The 25,353-nt window shown below is 40.2% G+C and overlaps 1 protein-coding gene across 1 annotated transcript in view; it reads right to left on the bottom strand.

The window, feature by feature from the left end:
* Nucleotides 1-25,353, bottom strand: part of LOC136877011 (cytochrome P450 6k1-like) — a 71,599-nt gene that overhangs the window by 23,131 nt on the left and 23,115 nt on the right. Inside the window, exons 2-3 of the mRNA XM_067150801.2 lie at nt 13,140-13,400; nt 3,724-4,412 (exon numbers count right to left, since the gene is read on the bottom strand). Coding sequence (XP_067006902.2) covers nt 3,724-4,412; nt 13,140-13,393 — 943 coding nt within the window. The 5' untranslated portion in view covers nt 13,394-13,400. The remainder of the gene's footprint in view (nt 1-3,723; nt 4,413-13,139; nt 13,401-25,353) is intronic.

Genomic DNA, 25,353 nt, shown 5'->3' with positions numbered 1-25,353 from the left:
CGCTTAAAATTGGAGGAAAAGCTTCCCCTGGTCGTGAAGAAACCTGGACTACATGAAAGGCACTGAACAGACTAAGAGCAGGCGTTGGAAGATCAAAGGACAATAGGAAGAAGTGGGACCTCCTGAAGGGCGATCAAACCCTATGTGAATGCGGCGTGGTACAAACGACAAGGCACCTTATTAATTGCCCTCTTTACCCTGTTAAATGCATAGACCTTGATTTGGAACAGGCCAGTATGAGCGCTGTTAACGTGGCCAAATTCTGGGCCAATATCTTGTGAATAACTGTTTAATTTTATGTAATATTGTAATTACATTTATTTTGTCTAATTTGCATCAGTAAACTATATTGTGCTACTGACATGAATAAATAATAAAATAATAGTGATTTGGTAGAATCTGAGGATGTCCTTGTAGAAGGAAATGTGCCATTCTTTTCTTAATAGTGTGTTTTAAGGTATATTGTAGTGTTATATTATATATATTGAACTTATGTGTTTGACAGACTGAACAGTTCTTAAGCTACATTTTCCTCAGTCGCCAAAGGAATATATTGCTTCCTTATTAACAAAACAAAGAACATTGTTTTCAGTGGTGAGGTGTCGCTCCAGAAAAAGCTCATGAAATGGATATCGTAACAATTTTTATATTCAAGTGGAAATTTCAAACATTATTTATAATGATGATGATAGTGATGGTGTATAGCTTCCGGAGAGGCCTGTTATTGCAGCTTTTTGCAGCTTATAAAAAGAACTGAACAGTATTAAAAGGTGCTATTTCTACCATAAGAAAATTGTGGGAAAATGCAAGTAATGTATACTAAGAAAAGGCGCAGCGAACATACCTATGATCGGGTACTGTACAATTTTAAAGGAAGTGCATCCTTCTGGCTGTAGGTGACCTGCGCGTCTATGAGGCTGGGGCTTTACATTTGATAAATTACGGTATTCTAACGTTGAGGACAGTACACAAACACACACACACACACACACACACCGTTCAATACCATGTTAATAGACATGTAAGAGTACCTAGTAAGTCATATATGCTGTTTTCCGCACCTTTATTTATTGCCCTAAGTACCTGTTTGGTTGTGGCTCGTAGAATTGGCTGCAATGTTACAAATTTCGACAATATGTTAATGATGACAACTATGTTGCTGATGGTAATTTACCGAAAATGTCTACTGCATAGATTTCTCTTGGGGCTGTCCGTAATTGGTTCTCGTAGACATGCATAACACACATGTTTAAAAGCATCGTTCATTTCACAATCTTGCTATTTACAAATCTTTCTTAAAGTAAGTCTTTGTTTTTCAAGGTAGTTTATGACGTTGAAACCTTGAATACTTTGGTTTGAATGACATGAAAGGTCTCATAAATATCTTCTTGGTTTATGATAAAATACTTAAAGTTATCAATTTTCAACGTCTTCTCTAATAAATTGTTGACAATCTCTGATTCAATTCGAATATGTGCGTAGCTATTCCCTCTATCCAATGTTGGATATTCCGCTTAGGATTTCTTTTTACGTATACGAGAAATATTGCGTTATGACTTTATATTCCGACTTGTTTTCTCGTTAATTTAGGAATTATCCTCTTTACATAAGCTATTTTTCTTGAGTATGAATCCTCTTGTAAATCTTCGTCTCGTCACTCGGTGCGATGTTCCCTTGTTCCTACTGTTGGTTCAACAATCTGAAACCAGCGCATCTATCCCAATCACGTCCACTTGGGTTCCGTTTGTGTATACTTTCTTACTTCATATTTACGGCTTCTTTGATTCCACATGTCTGTATGTTCCAATTCGTATTTTCTGCCGCATGATTTATGACACTTTATCGTTATTCACGGCAAAATGACGACTTTAACCTTTCGTTTCGAAATAATCAGGGCAATGAAATGGTACAGTATTTATTAAATACTCTAAAAATACGATAACTAATTTAGAAGTACCAATTATAAGACGGTGGTCAAGAGTTAAATTTAGTGAATTTGTATAATTAATATTTATTTTACTGCAATCACCGGAAAGTGACGGTAAATTTGCCAGTGGTGCAGCTAAGGTCATTGACTTTTGTAATGAAATGTGAACAACATTATCAAAGTGAAAATGTAAGAATCCATAATATTTGTCAGAGAATGAGACATATAGACTATATTAAGTATTTACGACCTGGAAAGGTATAAAATTCAAGTAAGAGTGAATAACGAACTCATCAAGACATTAGATGGCATTAGCCAGGCGATATGTTAAGCATAATGACTCTCAAATTGGCCTCGCAGACAACTTAATTGGCATTTCATGCCTGGACGAGTACATGGTTTTTCATAGATGTTTCTCTCAGTGAATAAATTATGTTTTGAATTAGATAAAGATACATTATTATTCTTTAGTAGGAAACTGTATTCCTCTTACTCTATGTACCCTACTTTCAAAATATATCAGTTATTTACCCACATTATTTTCATCGGACAGACTACGACTCGTATGGTCTGATCATAGTCGGTGCTCAGAATGAAAGAGGAAGGATGGGACCACGATCCCCGGTATTGATTCTCCGAGGTTCTTTTATCTACGAGATCTTCATTTGTGACATATGCTATGAGGCGTGCTGACACTTTCGACACCCTGTCGAACAAAACACACACATCCCACGAGGCACCGAAATTAACCAAATGTATCCTTCTGTTGCAAAAAGTCTCCACACATGGAAAAACAATGGCTCCAAAATTATCAAGGACTAAATCTAGTGGATAAAGTAGCATGTCATAATTACGGAAAACCGATGTCGACCGGCAAAATGCTTATAGGGAGCGTCTCAAAGGTGAGGCAACCGGGCGTCGTGAGGCAAATTCCGAGCTGCTGGGGCTCCAGCCGAGCACATGCACAGCCTCATGGTCACACAGTCTTGAAGATTTGTAAATTGTTCAGAATAAGAAATTATCATGTCAAGAATAAAGCTAACTAGATATTTAATTTCGCTTTTTGGCTGAATGGTCAGTGTAGTCGCCTTCGGTTCAGAGGGCGCTAGGTTCGATTCTCGGACCAGTCAGAGATTTTAATCTTAAAATGGTTACTTCCCTGGCTAAGGGACTGGGTGCTCGTACTCTCCCCAAGATTCCTGCAACTCACACACCACACACAACACTACCCTCCACTACAAAAACACGCAGTTCCCATATACGGCAGTTGCCGCTCACTTTCGCCAGAGGGTCTGTCTTACATGGGCTGCACCAGGCGAACTGAACATATCCTCGGACACTCCCGGCACTAAAAGCCATACAATAAATAAATAAATAAATAAATAAATAAATAAATAAATAAATAAATAAATAAATAAATAAATAAATAAATTCGACAATACCTATCACACGGTACGTATTCTACACAAAAAATAAAGAAATAATAGGAGACCAGAGGTTTGAATTGAATTTCAAGTTGCAATCATGACCCCTCGTATTCTCGAGGTGGAGTAGCTCTTTTCGGACACATCCCTAATTGAGGTGAGCTGGATGGATCTGTTACGCCACATCCCAACCTCTCTGTCACTCTTAAATTTCTGATAAAACCGGGAGCCGAACCCGTACATCTGATGATGGCAGTTAACCGTTACCATACGGAGGCGGAATAAGTTCCAATATGAGTTCCAATTTCTACTCTTTCTCCTTGGACACACAAACTACGACTAATCATGCAGCAGCAACTATAATGCACTTACCAAACTTCTGCACCACGCTGGCGTCATGATCATAGTGCTCCACTTCTGCCTTGTCCTTCTCCTCCACCTCAATACTACCCTTGTTCTTCAGCTCAATCAAGAAGTCAACCAAGTCATTCCGCTTTGTTTTGCTCTTCTCTCTCTGATCAATCGTGTCCCAGAACACTTTACGGAGAAAGTTAGTCGCATCTTTCTGGAAGAAACTTAGGTTCGCAAGTTTGACGAATGAAGGCAAGAAGAAGAACACAATTGTTTCCAAAGCTCGAGGAATGTTGTATTCAAACGTTTTCTTGCCGAACTCTCGGAATTCTGCGTTGGGATCTTGTAGAGAATTACTCGCGATACCAAAAGCACATGTGGAGATGACATCAGTCGTGCATTTCGCTGCAATTTCTTTAATGTCTATGGTTCTGGTGGGATCCTTGTCAGTCAGTCCCTCCAGATGATCAGCCATCTGCTTGTCACAATTAGCTACCAAACTGAACATTTTCTTCATCCTGCCAGAGGTGAATGTTGGAGAGAGTTTCGTTCTAAGGTATTTCCACAGCTGCCCCTTTATTACAAAGAGATTCTTGTGGCCCAACGGATCAACATGGGGATCGGAATTCACATGTCTGTCAGCGAAGTAGTTAAAGTCTTTGACCAGTACTTTCTTGATTAAATCTGTATCTCGTATCACAAGAGCAGGCCTGAAACAAAGAAATATGGTAACAGTGTTATCTTTGAAATTGTCTGCATAAGTTCTAACTCCTATGCAACTATTATTAAAAAAAAGACATGATGCAAACTTTCAAATATTACTTGTGTGGAATTATGTTGCGAAATCGAACATTTTCGAACTCAGAAAAAGGGGATATGTTGAAAATGACTGCAGTACTTGTACATATAATATGATCTCCTATTTGACGTCCTAATCAGGCTGACCACATTCTTAGATACATACATACATACATATATTATCAATAAAGACTGTTATGCCTTTCAGCGTTCAGTCTGCAAGCCTCTGTGAATTTACTAAACGTCGCAACAATCCTCTATTTGCAACTAGTGCTTTGGCCTCATTTAGTTCTATACCTCTTATCTTTAAATCGTTAGAAACTGGGTCTAACCATCGTCGTCTTGGTCTCCCTCTACTTCTCTTACCCTCCCTAACAGAGTCCATTATTCTCATAGTTAACCTATCCTCCTCCATCCACCTCACATGACCCCACCACTGAAGCCGGTTTATGCGTACAGCTTCATCCATCGAGTTCATTCCTAAATTAGCCTTTATCACTTCATTCCGAGTACCGTCCTGCCGTTGTTCCCACCTGTATGTACCAGCAATCATTCTCGCTACTTTCATGTCTGTTACTTCTAACTTATGAATAAGATATCCTGAGTCCTCCCAGCTTTCGCTCCCGTAAAGCAAAGTTGGTCTGAAAACAGACTGATATAAAGATAGTTTCGTCTGGGAGCTGACTTCCTTCTTACTGTATACTGTTGATCGCAACTGCGAGCTCACTGCGTTAGCTTTACTACACCTTGATTCAATATCACTATATTACCATCCTGGGAGAACACACAACCTAAATACTTGAAACTATCGACCTGTTCTAGCTTAGTATCACCAATCTGACATTCAATTCTGTCGAATTTCTTACTTGCTGATATCAATGTATGTTTCGAAAGGCTAATTTTCACATCATACTCATTGCACCTATTTGCAAGTTCCAAGATATTAGACTGCAGGCTTTTGGCACAATCGGCTATTAAGACCACGTCGTCAGCACAGGCCAGACTGCCTACTACATTTCCGCCTAACTGATTCGATCCTTGCCATTTTACACCTTTCAACAAATGATCCATGTAAACTACGAACAGCAAAGATGAAAGATTACATCCTTGTCTAACCCCTGTAAGTACCCTGAACCAAGAACTCATTCTACCATCAATTCTCACTGAAGCTCAATTGTCAACATAAATATCTTTGATTGATTTTAATAATCTACCCTTAATTCCATAGTCCCCCGGTATGGTGAACATCTTTTCCGTCGATACCTTACAATATGCTTTCCCTAGATCAACGAAACATAAACACAACTGCCTATTCATCTCGTAGCATTTTTCAATTATCTGGCGCATACTGAAATTCTGATCCTGACAACCCCTCTTTGGTCTGAAACCACACTGGTTTTCATCCAACTTCCTCTCAACGACTGATCGCACCCTCCCTTCCAAGATGCCAGTGAATACCTTGCCTGGTACACTAATCAATGAGATACCTCGATAGTTGTTGCAATCCTTCCTGTTCCCTTGCTTATAGATAGGTGCAGTTACTGCTTTTGTCCAATCTGAAGGTAAGTTACAACACTCCATGCTAATCTTACTACTCTACGAAGCCATTTCATCCCTGCCTTCCTACTATACTTCACCATTTCAGGTCTAATTTCATATATTCTTGCTGCTTTATGACAATGGAGTTTATTTACTATCCTTTCCACTTCCTCCAGCGTAATTTCATCACTATGATTTTCCTCCTCCCCATGAGCTTAAATGTTCGTAACACCACCAGAAAGATTTCCTTTTACGTTGGGAAGCTGTTCAAAATATTTCCTACTCCTCTCCAGTGATTCCCTGGTATTTATTATGAGTTCACCTGAATTACTTAAAACACTGTTCGTTTCCTTTTCCCTCCCTTCCTAAGTTTTATTATTACTGTCCAGAAAGGTTTCCCTGCTGCTTGACCTAGCCTTTCCAGGTTATTACCAAAATCTTCCCACGACTTCTCTTTGGATTCAACAACCATGTGTTTCGCTCTGTTTCTTTCATCTACGTACAGATCCCTGTCTGCCTCGGCCCTTGTTTGGAGCGATTTCTGATAAGCCTTCTTTTTTACGTTTACAAGCTCCTCTCACTTCATCATTCCACAAAGATGTTCACCTTTTCCCATCTTTACACACAGTTCTTCCTAGGCATTCGCTTGCTCTTTCTGCTACAGCATCCCTGTATGCCACCCATTCTCTTTGTATATACTGAACCTGCTTACTGTCTACTGTTCGAAACTTCTCACTAATCATTTCCATGTACTTCTGACTAATTTCCTCTTCCGAAGATTTTCTATCCTTATTCGTTTGCAGACAGATTTCACTTTCTCTACCCTAGGCCTAGAGATACTTAGTTCACAGATCAGATAGTGGTCTGTATCATCGAAAAATCCCCGGAAAACTCGTTCATTCCTAACAGATTTCCTGAATTCGATGTCGGTTAAGATATAGTCTATTATGGATCTGGTACCCCTAGCCTCCCACGTGTAGCGATGAGTAGCCTTATGCTTGAAGAATGTATTCGTAACAGCTATAGGTGGGCCGGCACAAGGTTGCACTTGACAGTTGCAAGTCATGTTGGCACCACTACAAAAATGAAATGAAGAACGTCACCCGTCAGTCAGAATCACCAATCCACTACTTTTTATGTCAGATACAGTTACGCATTTTATTCATGTTAATTCGTATTTAATTCCGTATAGTGTTCATAATCTTTTATTTGCCTACACAAATATGAGCATTTAAAATATATTATAAGGTTTAAGCGAGCTACAAATTAAATACGAACTATTTTCAGTTGATTGTTGTTGGCAATATAGGTAGTATAGTGGTGCCATCTATAAGTAGCTTGACTACTGTATTGAAGTGTTGCTGTTTTGTCTGTCGCCGCTAGCACGTGGTCAGGTGTGATTCGCACGTTTATGAAAGTTTTGTTTTCATTTTGAGATAATTGTGAAATTTTATTTTAACGAATGCAGTGCGATGTCTCGGAAATGACAACATAGTCATGAAGCGCGAAGTGATAATCCTTTGAGCCGCGGAGTGTCCCTTAATAGTCAGGCATTAGAATTAGTGCGGAGAACTCGTGAGTTTTACGAGAGGGAGACGAAATTCGTACGCTTGTATAGTCGTCTCTCCGTTCCTGTAGATCATGTTGTGGATCGCATATCTCAAACATTAGGGCTTTCAAAGCGTACTGTCATTCAAACAGGTGTTCGCCTCCAAGAACAGAAGGAAAATGTGACTGGGGTACATAGCAATAGCGAAAACGGGGCTGATAGTAGGGACTTGTTTCACAGCACTCCGGGAAAGAAACGAATTAAGCTATCTCCTGTAATAGGAATTAATTCTTTCCAGGCTGATGCAATACGAAGACACGAGTACGATTTTTACAGCTCAAAGTCCCTTCTGTCATTGTTATGGACAATGCACGTTGGCACTCCGTAATAATGGACAAGACCCCTTCTTCGAGCGCCCGTAAAGAACTGTAAGTGGAATGGCTGCAGTAAAGAAATATCCCAGCGCATATGTGTACGACTAAATTAGTCGACACCGGGCGAGTTGGCCTGCGGTTAGGGGCGCGCAGCTGTGAGCTCGCATCCGGGAGATAGAGGGTTCGAATTCCACTGTCGGCAGTCCTGAAGATGGTTTTCCGTGGTTTCCCATTTTCACTCCAGCCAAATGCTGGGGGTGTACCTTAATTAAGACAACGGTCAGTTCCTTCCTATTCCTAGGCCTTTCCTGTCCCATCGTCGCTATAAAACCTAACTGTGTCGGCGCGATGTAAAGCAAATAGAAAAAAAAAATAGTCGACGAGGTAGCGAAGGAACAAGGGCACGAGGTTATTAGGTTGCCGCCGTACCACTGTCACTTCAACCTCACTGAGTTGGTACGGTATAGGGTGAAGTAAAACATTACGACGCACTTATAAAACGTCCTTCACAGTTACTGAAGTGGAAGGACTGTTCCGGGAGAGTATTGCTCCAATGGATGCGGCTTTGTGTAGGAAGAAATTTATCCATGTCGCAGCATTCATTAATTCGGCAATGGCAATACATGGCATCATCAGTGACTCTCAGGAGTTGATGATCTGCCTAGACGATGATGACAGTTACAACGAAGGCGACGGTAGTGATGGCAGTGAACTGGAGGGTATCGACCCTCTGCCTTTGTGAATCAGGTATGAAAATAAGGTTTCTGAATTTTCGTAAATTTTATAGAATTTACTTGAAACATTTTGTGTTAGCACCGGTGTATATTATTCTAACATTTATTGGTGAAGGTGTACATGAAGTGAGATCCTTGTCGGCCGATTTCTTCCGTGTTTTCTAACATCGCGATAATAAGAACTTCGTAGTATAATTATCTCGTATAATTTTGTGCAATGAATAATCGGTGAGTTGAAAGTTCAATTTTTGTCGGCAGATTTCATTTGTATTGTGTATCATCGCGATGACATTAAAAACATTTCTCCCATGTTTTTAAAAACACATGTGTCGTGCAATGAGCTGTTGTTACAGCGGCAACATCGCTTCGTGCGCCATTGCAGTGTGACCAATATTGTGCGCAGCTGTCATGTGCAACCTTACGCCGGCCCACCTATAAACACATACTAGCACAGAAGTCCAGCAAACGCTTCCCATTCCTATTAGCTTCCATATCTTCCCCAAATTTACCAATCACCTTCCGTATCCTTCAGTTCTATTTCCAACTCTCGCATTGAAATCGCCCAATAGCACTACCCTATCCTTGCTGTTGACTCTGACCACGATGTCACTCAATGCTTCATGAAACTTTCCAACTTCATCCTCATCTGCACCCTCACATGGTGAATACACTGAGACGATCCTCGTCCTGAATTCCTCCAATTGCCAAATCTACCCACACAATTTGCTCATTTACATGCTTAACAGAAACTATGTTGCGTGCAATGGTATTCCTGATAAACAGCCCTACCCCGTCAAGTACACTTTATAATCTACTATCTCTTCCTCGTTATCTCCCCTTACTGGTATATCACTTACTCCTAGCACATCCAGATGCATCATCTTTGCTGACTTAGCCAGTTCTACTTTCTTTCTTCCTTAAGCCGCATTAATATTGATAGCTCGCCATCGAATTCCATTTCGTTCACCAAGTTGTTTCCAAGGAGGCCCTCTCCTATCAAATGAGAGTGGGACTCCGTTACTCCCATAGGTCCGAGGCTTGCTTAAAATGTTCTGAGCTCGCTACATTCATGAAGCAGGATGCTACCCTACTTACACATAGTCCAAGTGAGGATCTGTCCTCTAACGGGCTAGGGACCAACCGTGGATTGCATAATCCTAGCCGCCTGAGCACAAGGAGGGCCAGGACTCAGAATATGTCCGAGATGCCCACTCCCATTCCAAAGCAACTGGTATCCCGACTCTCAGGACCACTTACTAGGCCACTCAGCCGTTGCCCAAGGTTCACGAACTAGGACGTGACTACAGTAACCCACACCATGAGATGCAAAGGTAAAACCCGATAGTAAAATTGATCTTACGCCAACCTACCTTATATATATATTAGTAAGTCATGTAACAGTGGCAACGTTTGCACTCAGAACTGATATCTATGGGATGCATATTACAGAGGAGTAATCTATTATAAACACAAATATATAACTTCACCTTAGAGGGGAGCAACGTAATTGACGAAAAAACCCACACCTGAGACAGTTGTTCGTTGTCAAAAGGGCAATAAGCAGTTATATGAAGATGAATGCCCTCATGTTTTCAACATCACAGTTCAGATTCAGATATGGTTCTTCAAGCAGGCTTACTCGCTTGTTCTATTTGTTTTCTTTCAAGAGAATAATTAGTTACAGGTTACTGAAATATTATTCCATTTGATTTTTCTTCTTCTTTTATTCCGCCTTTCCCCATTTCGAGTAGTCAGAATTTTCTGGTGAGTTTATTATATTATCCTCGGTCACAAAATTCCATTAGACACTTTCGTTGCATTCTTCTCACATACAGTTCATCCACCGTGTCTTTGGTCTTCATATCTTCCAACCCCCATAGGCATTCATTTCAAATACTGTATTGTCCCCCTGTCTCGAAATGTGCTCATACCACTGCGAAGTCCTGCTCTATGGCTAAATGGTTAGCGTGCTGGCCGTTGGTCACAGGGTCCCGGGTTGGATTCCCGGCAGGATCGGGTATTTTAACTATAATTGTTTAATTCCGCTGGCGCGGTGGCTTGGCGTATGTGTCGTCTTCATCATCATTTCCTCCTCACGGTCGCCTACGAGAGTCAAATCAAAAGTCCTGCATCTGGCGAGCCGAACTTCTCCTCGGACACTCCCGGTTCTAAAAGCCATACGTCATTTCATTTTCAATTCACCACTGCAAATATTATTTCAATCATTATCCAGGCTATTCTCGTAGACCTCAGCATCTTCAAGTTTCTTGTCATCAGGTTTTCTGATTGTCCATGTTCCTTTTCCGTATAGCATTGCAGATCTAGTCACTGTATTATATGCTATACCCTTAATTTTAGAGGTATACCTTTAGCAACAGAACACATCTGATTCTCTGCTCAGTTCATCCAGGCAATATCCATTTTAAGGCCTACTTCTGCACTTACAGTGTTGATCTACATCTGTGGCCACCGTTGATACTATGTACAGGAGATGTCAGCATTCTTCAATACGCTCTACTAATCCTAATACATCAGTCCCCAAAATCATAAACTAGAAATCCCATGTACTCATCTTCGTTTCTAGTTAATATTCATGGGCCATTCTCCAGTTGTCCAGTTACACTTCCAACTCTGCTTTCTTCATACCGCACATATTTAAATTTCCTATTCCTTTGAAATCAATTAATAAAAGAATAGGTAAACAACTGATAGGGAATCTACAACCTGTGCAATAGCCTTAAATGCAGATGAATGATGGTAGATTTAGTGATGTCGCCTACGAACATTTTTCACCAATGTGCCGGGTCTCTGATTCCCTCAGATACGACATCCTTTGTGATAGCGCATGAATCACACCCTCGCACTGTATTTAGAAGTCAGATATTATTATTGTCAGTATTCGATTATTATTATTATTTCATTTTTATATTTATTAATATTATAATCTGGAAGGTCTCCACATGTGGTATGAGTAATTTGTTTTGTACAACGGCTGGGAAAATCATTGCTATCATAACTCAGGAATTTTGTATGACGCATGAGGACATCCCAGAGTCTGATGAGATGGACTTGTTGATGTAGTCGGAAACTTCCGATTATTCGTGTGAAACATCTGTTGATATTGCGATTGTTTTAGGACACGGGAAAGATTAAGGGCGTGGATCTACTCGTGATTGACTGGCCAGGATCAATCTCGGCGTATCTTTTGAGAGGAAATGGAAGGCTGATGTCTATAAATGCATGTGATCATACTTCGACAAAACACACGATACGGGAGTGAAACTTCACAGTACGAATCTGGAGTGACACTGATGTACTATACTGGACTGGACATCAAAAGTTTGTGGAATGTAGTCTTTTTATGTTTGTTGAACGTGACTGACCTACAAACTGTGGAGTGCTTAGACACTTGGTATCGTATTACTTTTGGCGGCTTGGTACTATATGTCGGTGAGAGATATGCTGTGCTGTCTCTCAGACTTTCCATAATGTGGGTTTCGAAACGACAAGCGTGTGTTGCTCAAGTGAATGTATCATTAAACCAAGTGTTACAGTCAGTGAACACAGTATTATTAAGGTACAGTATCTGTATGATATCATGAGTGCCGATTATGAGAATCGGCAAGTCGTGTTGATACAGAGACAGTGAAGGGTACATATCTACATTGTTGTACGGACTATCTGCAAATGGTAGCTTGGTCCTCGCTTTCGTTTTCCCACTGCTTTCATTGTTGTTGTAAATATGGAGTCTTCCGGCAATGTTTTGTGTGTATTATATGTATATTTTGGTGTGATGATGAGGTGCTCCTGCACGGAATTTATTGAGAATATAGTTAGTTATTTTAGAATCAGTGGAGTTATTGATGAACCTAGGTGCTGCTGCTACCTATTTAGTCGTCTTCAGAATGTTAGGTAAGACCTGAAAGCAGATGTACCAGCACTCAGCTTTTACGTACACGCCCTGGGAGAGAAAGAATAATTATCATGCTCAATCAAAATTTGAGGGATCTATTCTGGTGAACTCTTGCGCCCATAATACCGACTTTTCGATTAATTATTTGTATTAATTTATCTTGGTAATTTATTTAGTTATTTATTCAGATAATTTTAGTATTGATGTTTACATATATTACACCTTGATCAGGATAAGGATGTATGGATTTAGTGATGACCCCTGCTGAAATATATCTTAAAAACAGTATTTTTACTTTATGCTTAAAACTGAGATAACTGAGTAAAAATAAATCTGCTAAATATTTACAAAGAATGTACGCTTAAAATTGAGAAAATTGAAAACCGAATAAATTAAACCTGCTTAATACATACAAAAAAAACAAAAAACTGAACAAGAATTGAAACGATGGCTTCTACCTGAGTTGGCAGGGGTCGGGGGATTATAATTTTTTTTCGAGATCAACGTTAGGTGACGCCGACTGTACTTACCGGTCTAATATGAAGAATCCCACGTACGGTTTTCCTGGCATCTTTTTGTAAACGTCCATGCAAAAGCCCCCCAAAGAGAACTTCAGTAAGAAGAGGTCCTTGACATTTCCCAGAAATGGTATTGGTTTGATGTACGGTACTCCCCTCTTAGCCCAGTAACTGAAGTGACGAGTGGCGTACAGGTAAGCGACTGTGATTACCACTGTGAGGACGGCAATGGCCTCCCAAAGCCACGAGTTGAGCACAAGACCCATAGTAAACCTGCAACACAAAATGTTTCTTTATAATTCATAAACTATCTGAAATGGTGGTGTCATACTGTACGAATATTTTACAGTGTTATTGGATCGAGTAAACTAGAGAGATCCAATTTGTGTTGCCAACCTAAATTATATTTTACCACATATACCCTTCATTAACAACTTATTTCGGGCTCGTATTGCTTTACTGTACTAAATGTAACAGTGCAGTTTTCTCAGTCTGTTGTACGCAAGTACAAAAAATTCAGAAAATTAATTCAAAATCTATTGTATTTACTCAAGTAAATTTCTTTAACGTTAGGTGTCATATTAATTCGCCGAAAGTATTTTTGTTCACAATACAAGAGAAATAACCTCTTGTTTCTGAGAATGGTAATAATTATACTGGCGGAAAATATGTCCAAGCACCAAGGAGGGGTTGTGATAGATTGACAAACGCTGGTAGGCGTGTTCATACTTCTGAAAGATGACGGTGATTCAATTTTCCCACAAATCGCATTAGCGTGGCGTTAGTAGGGACCCCATAGCGTTGCACATCAGGTTTGCTTTAAATACGGGCTGTAGTGTGCGAGAGCGTTAATTACGTGTGAGACTGGACCGAGTGACAGTGAGTGGGTCGATAATGCCTCTACGACGACGAAAAGGCCAGTATCAACAGCTCACTGCGGTTGAACGAGGCCGTATAAAAGGGCTACGTGAAGGTGGATTTTTCTTCCGCGCTATTCCAGAACGACTAGCCCTCAACTGGTATCATACGTCTGTAAGACGGCCGAAAATTTTCCCAAGCCATCCCCTCTCCTATCCTCAGCCTACTGCTTTCTTCCCTTGTGTACCTCTCAGTTGGAGTGTTGTTTCCCTGCAGGGAAGGTGATGTACCGCTCGCTTTGTTTGACCTTAAGTAAGTGCGTTTTAAACTTATCGCACCGTCTGACAGACGTATGATACCAGTTCCGTGACTACTGTTCGCGAATGACGTTATTCAGTATTGAGAATGGCTAGGCTTGATTTTATGAAGACACTTTCCAAGTCACTGGTCTATCCTCAAATGCATCGGAAGCTTACTGAGGTGAAGAAAATTCCACGTGAACTGACATTCTGCATGAGGAGGATTCATCAGATTGATGACGAGCAAGAGGAACCTGAATTCTTCGAGGTTCGTAAAACGTGATACTTTTGCGAACCTCAAATGAAAATAAGAACGAAGTATCAGTGCCAGAAGTGCGGAAAACCTATCTGCTTGGGGTGCGCCAAAAAAAAAAAAGTAACATATCCTGTGATAAGGAAAATTGTGCTTCCTAACAAACATTGATTTTGAACCTTAAAATTTAAATTTATATTTAATTTTTCCAGTAATTTTGTGTTTTATTTGTTTGTATGGTCTTTATATAATACTGATATATCAACGAAATAATCGTAATAATATTTTCTAGATTTTTACGAAAAGCAGAAGTGTCCACATTTTTGGAGCATCATTCTAATATTTTATTCTTTTTTTTCTGGGTTTGTAATTTTTTCTTCTACTTTTTGCACTGACATGTTTGCAAACATATATTTAAAGGAATTAAGTTGAATAAATAACAAAAAATTAAGAACAAATTGTTTAATTTAAAAGTAAATATCTGGAGTCTGACAGACGTATGATACCAGTTACGTTACAAACATAGATGATACCAGTTGAGGGCTAGGCAGGAATATCTCCACTGTGCACGCGTGGTCATGAGAATGTACGCTCGCAAGTAAACCAGGCTCCGGACGTCCCCATGGCACCTCAAAGAGGGAGGACCGCCATATTCGGCGTATGGCAGTGGCGGAGCGGACTGCGTCTGCAGCAGCAATTCGAGCGGCAGTTGGCACCATAGTGACACAACGAACCGTTCGAAATCGGTTACTTGAAGTACAGCTCCTAGTCCGACGCCCCACTTATCCCAAAACCACCGCCGTCTGCGACTTCAGTGGTGTCAAGCGAGAGCTGGGAGTGGAGGTCCGTTGTGTTTTCCGATGAAATGAAAAGGCGTATGGCTTTTAGTGCCGGAATGCGTCCGAGGACATCGGCCCGCCAGGTGCAGGTATTTTGATTTGACTCCCGTAAGCGACCTGCGCGTCGTAATGAGGATGAAATGATGATGAATATGACACATAGACACATTTTCCGATGAAAGCCGATCTGCCTTGGTGCCAGTGACGGCCGTGTGTTGGTTAGAAGGAGGCCACCTGTTTTCCATCTGTCTGTAGCGTCGACACACTGGACCTACACCGGGAGTTCTGGTCTGGGAAGAAATTTCCTATGACAGCAGGAGCACTATCGTGGTTATCCCACGCACCCTGACTGCAGATGTCAACGTCCTTCTGGTGATTGGACCTGTTGTACTGCCATTAATGAACAGTGTCCCGGCGGTGTTTTCCAACAGGACAATTCACTCCCCCATGCCACTCTTGTAACCCATCGTGCTCTACAGAGTGCCTACATGTTTCCTTGTTCTGCTTGATCTCCCGATCTGTCCTCAAGTCGAGCACGTATGGGACATCACTGGACGACAACTCCAGTGTCATCCACAACTGGCATTCACCGTCCCTGTACTGCCCGACCAAGTGCAACAGGCATGGAACTCCATCCCACAAGCTGACATTCGGCACCTATTTGTTACAATACATGCACGTTTTCACGCCTGCATTCATCAGTCAGGCGAATAGATCGGTTATTGTGGACCCGCGTAGGACATTTTCTCGTCTGTCGGGTGAGGCCCGACATTACGATATTCCCGTTCCGGTCGCATGTCGAGGGAGATCCGACATGGCATTTTATCGCCCACCGCTGGTCTTCCGTCTCTTAGCCGACAAAATACACAATGATATACTGTACTGCCATCTTTTGGTTCTGCGTAGAACTTTGTAGAATCCAGATACTATTTGACAGTCAAAAATCTATTATTTAGATGGCAGTGTAGACGTCAGCTGTCCACTCACGCTCATGAAAGCTCCAGCGATAGTAAACAAACATGGTTGCCATGTGCTATCTAGTCGTATATATGTTGTATATGTCAGGCAACACACAAAGCACAGTATTTTCGCTCCTCTACTCCTAATGAATATAGCTAATAGTATTTCACGATGCCTAAAAGTGAACTGACGATGGTCGGTGTGTGTACCGTAACCCAACATGCACCTGATGCTGACGGCTAGCACAATTATAAATCAACGGATTCAGATTTCAAGAAATTGCCGTTTACAGTGGTTTCAGCCTACGAACTACCGCGAGGTATAAAAACAGAGGTTACATCGCGCATTCCTATCTACGATATGTCACTGTAAATTTTGTCACAAATGGAACATAATAATTGCTTTTACTTAAATGAAGTGAAAAATCTGCGGTAAATTAAGAATACCGTCGTTATTAGAGAAATATGAGTACATACTTAAGGCCTGTATACAGGACACCTTTAAGTCGTATTTCGCTGCTGGTGCCGTCTTTTGTTAATTTCTTGAGATCCAGGGCTAGCACCGAGAAATGGGAGTGCTATGTCTGTGGATTCTCATTATCTTTGTCCATATGACTAGAGCGGCCAGTTGAAACAGCAAAATGGAGGTCAATAGCATTCACGATAAGAAAAATAGCATGATCCCTGGTCCAATAAATATTTTTTTTTATTCGAACGAAAATAGCATGATGCCTGGACCAGTAAATCACTAGTCCACAGAATTCTTCTTATGTACATTGGCCATAGGTTTTTGTTGCCTATTAAATCTTGCACATCGCGATACAATTCAGGAAATGATGTCATTGACACCTGAAGCAATAAAACGAAAGCAAAGAACGTCAGTGAACACAGACATAATACACGAAATTGTTGAAAGTGTAAGACAAACAAAAGATATGCGTGTGTTACTGTGAACGTAGCACCAAAAGTACTTGTAAAGTAGTAAAATAGATATACATAATATTCACCAAAAATAAAATATTTCTTAATTTATCGCAGATTTTGGACTTCAACTGTGTAAGAGCAATTATTATGTTCCATTTGTGACAAATTTTACAGTGACATTTCGTAGATAGGAATGCGCGACGTAACCAAAACAGAGACTGAATAGAGTTTTCAATTGCTTTTTAGCGATAATTTGTACACTAAATTATTAACGAAACCAATCGGCATGCGATAACGGCAATAATAATAATAATAATAATAAAGCAAACTAATTCGTCTTAAATTCCACATATTGTTTTTATTTGCTCCAGTATAGCTTGCTGCAAACGTGTATAGCCTAACTACATCATTTAAAAGCAAGTGCTATCTCCAAAATTGTGAAAGATTAATACAGGTCATATAAGATAAAAATGTACATTTATATACGAGTAGTAGAGGCAACAGAGAGAACTTTAATTCGAGGGGTAAGGGTTAACCTGTAGTCTTGTACCTTCGATCAATTAAATATGTTACCTCGACAAATACACTGCCAAAATTTCCGTATTTCACATTCCTTATTTCATGGTGCTGGGATATTTTTTCCATCAGTGTATTTACAATGTACACCCATTGTATAGAAATCAACATGAGGGCACGGAAGTTAACTGAGTGGGCGTTAAGAAGCTTTTTTAACCGTGTGAGCTGTATTTGTGTAATGGACGAACGTTGTGCAACGTTTTGCTTTATTTTGAATCGTAAACCTTAAAGAAAAATAAATCATTTTTATTTTTCATGCTACTTAAATCAGCGCTGGGGAACAAAATTGCTTCTCTTAGGGTGGTGTCTAGAATTTTAAAACTGATTCAAAAACGCCGTCATTTTGTTCTGGCAGCTCTAGTGTTTTAGATATTGTTAATTTTGTGATGGTGTCTTCATTTATTTCCCACCAAAGTTCGTGCATTGTTTCTACACATAATACATCTGCACGTGTACATTATATATCTGGAATGTTTTATTTATTTGTAGATATATAATTATATAAATGTCTTCATCAAGAGGAAAATTTATTAACACCCCTGATGGTTTTTTTTGTTACATTTGTGGGGAGTGGGTATACGTTCTCTCAGTGGAGACAAGTTATAACGGACTTAATCGAAAATATTCTAGGTATTTTTTCTTACTTCAAACTGAAACTGGTGGACCAAGATAAGTCATGGGCACCACATTTCATGTGTAAAATGTGTACAGAGCACCTGCGACAGTGGACAAATGGGCAAAGCGAGAACATAAAATTTGGTATTCTGATGGTGTGGCGTGAACGGAACTACAACACTGATCACTGTTTAGTAAATATAAGGGGGTCCACCTCTGTGGTACAGTGGTTAGTGTAATTAGCTGCCACCCCCGGAGGCCCGGGTTCGATTCCCGGCTCTGCCATGAAATTAGAAAGTCGTACGAGAGCTGGAACGGGGTAAACTCAGCCTTGGGAGGTCAACTGAGTAGAGGTGGGTTCGATTCCCACCTCAGCCATCCTGGAAGTGGTTTTCCATGATTTCCGACTTCTCCTCCCGACGAATGCCGGGATGGTACCTAACTTAAGGCCACGGCCGCTTCCTACCCTCTTCCTTGTCTATCCCTTCCAATCTTCCTATCCTGCACCAAGATCCCCTGTTTAGCATAGCAGGTGAGGCCGCCTGGGCAAGACACTGGTCATCCACCCCAGTTTGATCCCCTACTCAGAGTCTGAAGCTCCAGGACACTGCCCTTGAGGCGGCAGAGGTGGGATCCCTCGCTGCGTCCGATGGAAAAGCCAACCCTGGATGGTAAACAGATAAAGAAAGAAGGAACGAAAGAAATATAAAGGGCATCAATGGGACAAACCGGAGCCAATGGAAATATGCAGTGTTAGCCTCTGCAAGATGCCCTATTGCACATTCAGCGGAGATACTTTGTCCAACTTACTCTAGTCTTCCTTAGCTTTGTGAACCGACAGATGAATCGAATAGTTATACAGAAGGTTGTGATGTGTAACGTGATAGTCATTTATACTGCAAAGCGTTTCAGTCAAATTGAATGATCTCATTAGAGAACAAGGAATGAGTAAAACCAGGTTAAAATTAATAAACATTTGTCCAGAAAGTACTTGTTATCTTGATGAAGTACTGGTGTTCCTTTGTCTATGTTGCAGGCCAGGCGCGCCGATTTCGGGTAATTATTGCGGGAGGGCATGATTCACATGAACACAGGCATGTGAAATGAGGAACAACTGTTTATGCAAACATTCCTATATAACAACAATATTCACAAACACACAAAATAAAACGAGCTTGTTTCTCAAATAAATTTTTGAACTAGTCTTATGCACTGTAACCGTTCATCACCATGCTATAGGCATTTTAGGAGGTTTAGTCAACCATATATGCCGTTTTCCGCAACATTCTGCGACATATAATGTCGTAATTAGCAGTTTACGTCAAAAACCGGGATACGAGTTGCGGTACGCAAGATCGAAGGGAGAAGGTCACTGTGCTGTACCGAGAGAAGGACAGTGTGTTACCGCGGAACCTTGAAATTGCGCTCTTACTCGGAACGAGAAAGAAGAAGGGATTACGTTACGCGTAAAAGTGTATTTTGTCAGAGAGTGGGGTGAATTAAGGTGTGTTAACCCCCAAAAATATTTCTTTACTGATTCAACACCGCATTCATTGGTGCTAATCCACCATATTTGACTAGTAAGAAGAAGAAGAAGAAGAAGAAGAAGAATACCTTTTTCTGAGGTAATCTATGGAAACTTATAAGTCAGGACTCATTCGAACCGGCGTATTTTATGCAGATTGTTGGTGCATTGTGAACGACCCGCTGATCAAACAGACATGAAAGTAGATCAGTATGAAACAGGGGTCAAGAGCTATAATTTGATTACTCTCACGTCACTGAAAGATTAGGCTACGTTTAGCGGAGCGAAATTTCGATTAGGGGCGTGGTTTACCACCTCTCCGACCACTCAGCCAAAATACTATAAATAAAACCCAGACCTAGATGCAGGAATCCATTGTAATTAGTGCGGCCGCGGTATTTACGTGCATAGTGTGTGAGGTGCTATGTCGAAGAAAACATGTAAATATCGCGAAATACGCCGTATGGTACGAGACTAAGTCCGGTTGTGATTAGTAGAGGTGTTATTTCAACATTTACTCCTTTAAATATTTGTGACTTCAATGACGGCTTATGATGCATTTATCAAAGAACGGGCAAACACATCAGGTTGCTTAAAATTAGTGAGACAGCCGATTACATTCAGTAATATATAGTGGCCGATTTTAAGGCATTTGAACAGTGAGTGACGCTCAGTAAATTAAAAGATCGGTGTTCGTGGTAGGAAAACGTTTGCATACTCCATGGACACTCGTGGCAACAATTAGTCAGGCTGTGTGATAAACGGGAAATGAATAGTGATTAATACAAACTTACCGCTATCCGGATTAGTCCATTTGAATTAATAAGTGGATCTAACCACCAGTAGGTTCTTTGAAAACACATAAACAGTGTTCATTAATCAATTTCCCATTTTTGCCTGTATGTTCCTGAGTAATTGTCGAACCCAGGATTGGAATCAACTAGAGTCGCGCCTAGTACCAGCATTCATCTCCTCAGGGAACGTCGGGACATTCCAACAGTAGAAGACCTCATTTCGAGATATGGATGGTATCATGAGGACGAGGAACCAAGGACTGTTTAAGAGTTAAGCTGTCGTAATGGAGACCTAAGACTCCTAGGTGTACCCTCAAGATGACAGCAAACCACACGCAATATCGATAAGCACAAATTTCTTAAATATACTAAAGCATGAGATCTGCACGTTTACATATCGACATATTTGTAAATACTAGTTTGTTGATTTTATGTAATTAATAATATTAAATGTAGGGAGCATTATACGCGTGTGACTGGGAAAGATTATTTTATTAATTTAATTAGGATGTCTTCTGTGGTTTATGGATAATCACTAATATTTCAGCGGGCTTATTTCCATGAATTAGTATATAAGTTCTTACAAAATTCAACTGCGTGTGAAACATATGTTTTAAGGGAGAACAGTACTTCAGCTAAATTTATAAGTTCTTCCTAATATTACTAACTGGTAAGGATCTTCATAATAATTTGAATATATATTACGTATTCGCTTCACATGGTAATGCATGTATTTTATAAATTCCATAATAATTAAAAATATGATCATTGAAGATGTTCAAGCCCGAGGTGCAACTTGCGAATTATATAGATATGCGAGTGAGACGGAATTAGTTAAATGACCTGTGGGAATAGAGTCTTCCATATAAATAAATAGGGTGGATTTGAGATGCAGTAGCGTAACAATGAGAAAAGTGAGACTTGTGAAATTTCCGAGATGAGAGAATGATGAAGAATTAGAATAATGATGGTTATCGCGACGTATTGAATTAGGCTGTATATGGCCCGAACAATAAGGAATAAGAATTGGTGGCTCTTGAATAATATTGTACTTGGAAACGAGCAAAATGAGAAGAAAGAAAGAAAGAAAGAAAGAAAGAAAGAAAGAAAGAAAGAAAATAGAAAGTGTCTCTGTGGCCGCAAGGCAGGACACTGACCACAACAAGAAGGACAGATTTATGATGAAAGGGGATTTGTCTGGTCCCATGTGCGGACGGAGTTGTCTCTAAAAGCCTTCAAAATTTTAGTCTTAGTAAGTCCCCTCCATTCACCACTGCAATATCAATCCCATGCTAATAATATATTATGACTGACGTTGAAAATTTTATGGTTCTGTGAAGGACGTATTCCTCCCCATTTTTATTTATTAAATTAGCTCGTGATAGGAGTTTCAGATTTTTGCACCTTGGAAGCTGGAGAACGTGGGTTAGAACCACGTTAGGACGATGGATTTGAGCTGACATCATATGGCTTGACTAGGCCATATCTTCAAGACGTATTGTTTGCTAATGTGTTTAATATTTCTTTGTGTAATGTATTAATGTATTTATATCGTCCTTAAGTGTTTATGGTGATGGGTAGGAAACCAACGTTGTGTTGATTCGCATCGTATATAACAGGGTCAGGTAAACCCACAATGCGTGTATGTGTTCAGTATAATATGTAATTGATGTGGTCAAATAGACCATGTGTTCGATATGCGGCGATGTAATCTCATGGGTAAAAAAATGAACGAATTTATCTGCCTAAATTCCATAATCATGATGGCCAACTAATAGTATGGCTTAATGAGATAATGTCATCCTGACCTTGTGGTTAATCCATTCAAATAATAGATATCATCGAGTATCATTGCTCAGAGATAAATAAACTTGCATTTGTGAAAAATGTATATAGTATTAGTGCACGCCAATAAGGTGATGCCAAGCGATTGCCAAAACAGTGTATGAACTGACTAAGACGTTGAGACATACTGTATACAAATGATTTCTTTACTATTGTTTTTATATGTAATAATGTGGCATTATCTCGTGTATTTTATCGTGTGGTTCTATCAGTTTAATAAAATTCTTAGTAATTATTGGGAACAAAACTCTCCTCATTTAATAATATTAATGTATTCCTCTTACATTATAGAGAACCCTACTGTCGTTATAATTAATGTAGTGACCATTTTTCTTTTACGAACATTCCATTAGCCGTATGCTCTTGAGCTTTAGCCGTTGACGCAATGAAAGTAGGAGAATGGGACTTCGAACCCGGGAAGTGATTTCCGAAGGTTTTTGTCCAGGAAATCCATTTATATATTTATTTGTGAAGCCGAATTATTTAATTGATGTCCTGATATGCCCGGGATGGGTACAGTGCGGAGTATTCAGTAATATTCACAAGTAAACATAAAAATAGAACTTGATTCATAATTGTAGGAATATTTCATGTACGATGTCATCAAAAATATTCACAAGTAAAGAAATTAGAACTTGCTTCATAAATGCATTTTCTTAATAACTGTCATACTGCTGTATATTAAGCATTATATGATACCAAATGTGAAAACTACTTGATGTACTACCTCAACAGTTTCCATTGGGAAATGCAGTTCCCTGAAGGAATGCCCGCTTTCTAATATAATTTCTTGATATAAAACCATTTCCAGTTTTAACGCCCTAGCAGCCTCCGAAGACTATCAAACTTCACGTTTTAAGGGGACTCAACATCTAGGAGGAGAAATTTTTGGGAAGCAAAATGGCACTTTGTCTCCTAAGATCATTTGGGGAGCTGGGCAGCAGAAAACTCCTTGCCGCACAAAGTCGGCACCATTGCTGTAGGCTTAATTTAATAACCTAATATGCCACAACGTAAAAAGGAGAACTGATATGAAGAAACAATTGCCATTTTCAGAATCTACGACCGAAGAACACACCAAAAAGGGGACACCAAACTTCCTGCTCCCCAGTGTAATGTATAACCATTAGGTTCTTCAGTTACCGAGCTCGATAGCTGCAGTCACTTAAGTGCGGCTAGTATCCAGTATTCGGGAGATAGTGGGTTCGAACCCCACTGTCGGCAGCCCTGAAGATGGTTTTCTGTGGTTTTCCATTTTCACACCAGGCAAATGCTGGGGCTGTCCCTTAATTAAGGCCACGGTAGCTTCCTCTCCACTCCCAGGCCTTTCCTGTCCCATCGTCACCATAAGACCTAAGTGTGCCGGTGCGACGCAAAACAAGTTGTAAAAAATGGTTCTTCAGTTCTGACATTTTTTTTACAATCTGCTTTACGTCCAACCGACAAAGATAGATCTTACGCTGATAATGGGTCGGAAAAGGGCTAGGAGCAAGTTGGAAGCGACTGTGACCAGACATTTGCCAGTGTGGAAATGGGAAACAACGGAAAACCACCTTCAGTGTTGCCGACAGTGGCATTCGAGCCCTCTACCTCCTGGACGCAAATTGATAGCTACGTGACCCAACCCCTGCAGCGACTTGCTCGGTGTTCTTCAGTTTGTCGAAACTAATTTATAAATAAATACATTTTTGAAAATACCTTAATATATACGGTATATAGAGGATGGTCGGAAGCAACGTGAGCCGGGTATATGAGCGATATAGAGTGGGTCAAATTGATAAATAATTTGAAAAAATATTCCATATCTTGCACTGTTGTGATTTTATCAGCTGCTGAAGTTAGCTAATTCGATCGCTTCGCGGGATAATTCAAATGGGCTTTGTAAGGAGGAATTGTTAAATCTGAACGTGGCTAAAGACTGGATATAGACCACCAATGAAGACAAATTTCGCCCGAGGAATGATTGAAACACGGACCTCGGAGTTGAAGGGATCGCACCATAGTAAGTGCGCTACGGTGTATTTGTATTTGGTACTAATTTTTCGGCATGGCTTTCAAGCCGGTTTTAAGTCACGTGTAGATTCAGCAACATCACCTCGCAAAGCCCATTTGAATTCGCCAGCAAAGCGATCTGATTGCCTAACTTCAGAAACTAATAAAATAACTTCGGCGTGAGATATCGATTTTTTTTTCAGATTATTTATTAGTATGACCAATCGTGTAACGCTCATACACCTTGTTCACGATGTTTCCAATCAGCCTGTATTTTTCAAGATGACATCAGTTCATAAACGTGAGTGACCACAAGGATCCTAAATTCTAAATGAAACCAAATTATTAGAAACGTACATACTACTCTATAGATTAAATTGGCCCCCAACAATAATGTTTGTTTGTCCAACATTTGACCCGTTTCTCTGCGGGGTCGGGTATGAGGTGAGATGAATCTGTCGTGGTGGGTGAGTAACACAAATCAAAATCTGTAAAATGCCGTGACCTATGCATAATAAAGATGATGATTTATGATGCTGAGTCTTTTGTGATACACAGTATGATGTTCTCGAATGTAGGGTGATGAAGACCCAATACCTTCGTGAGACTCCCTGTGTTCTTGGTTACTGCCTCCGCAACCGAAGAACAAGCCTATTACAGACCATCTGTCTGGGCGGATGTTGTTCGGCTACATGGCTAAATGGTTAGCGCTTTGGTTTTTGGTCACAAGGGTCCCGGGTTCGATTC

Source organism: Anabrus simplex, chromosome 7 (genome assembly GCF_040414725.1).
Source record: "Anabrus simplex isolate iqAnaSimp1 chromosome 7, ASM4041472v1, whole genome shotgun sequence".
Classification (NCBI taxonomy): Eukaryota; Metazoa; Arthropoda; class Insecta; order Orthoptera; family Tettigoniidae; genus Anabrus; species Anabrus simplex.
Note: the sequence above shows the minus strand (reverse complement) of the source record. Positions and strands in the feature narration are given on the sequence as shown.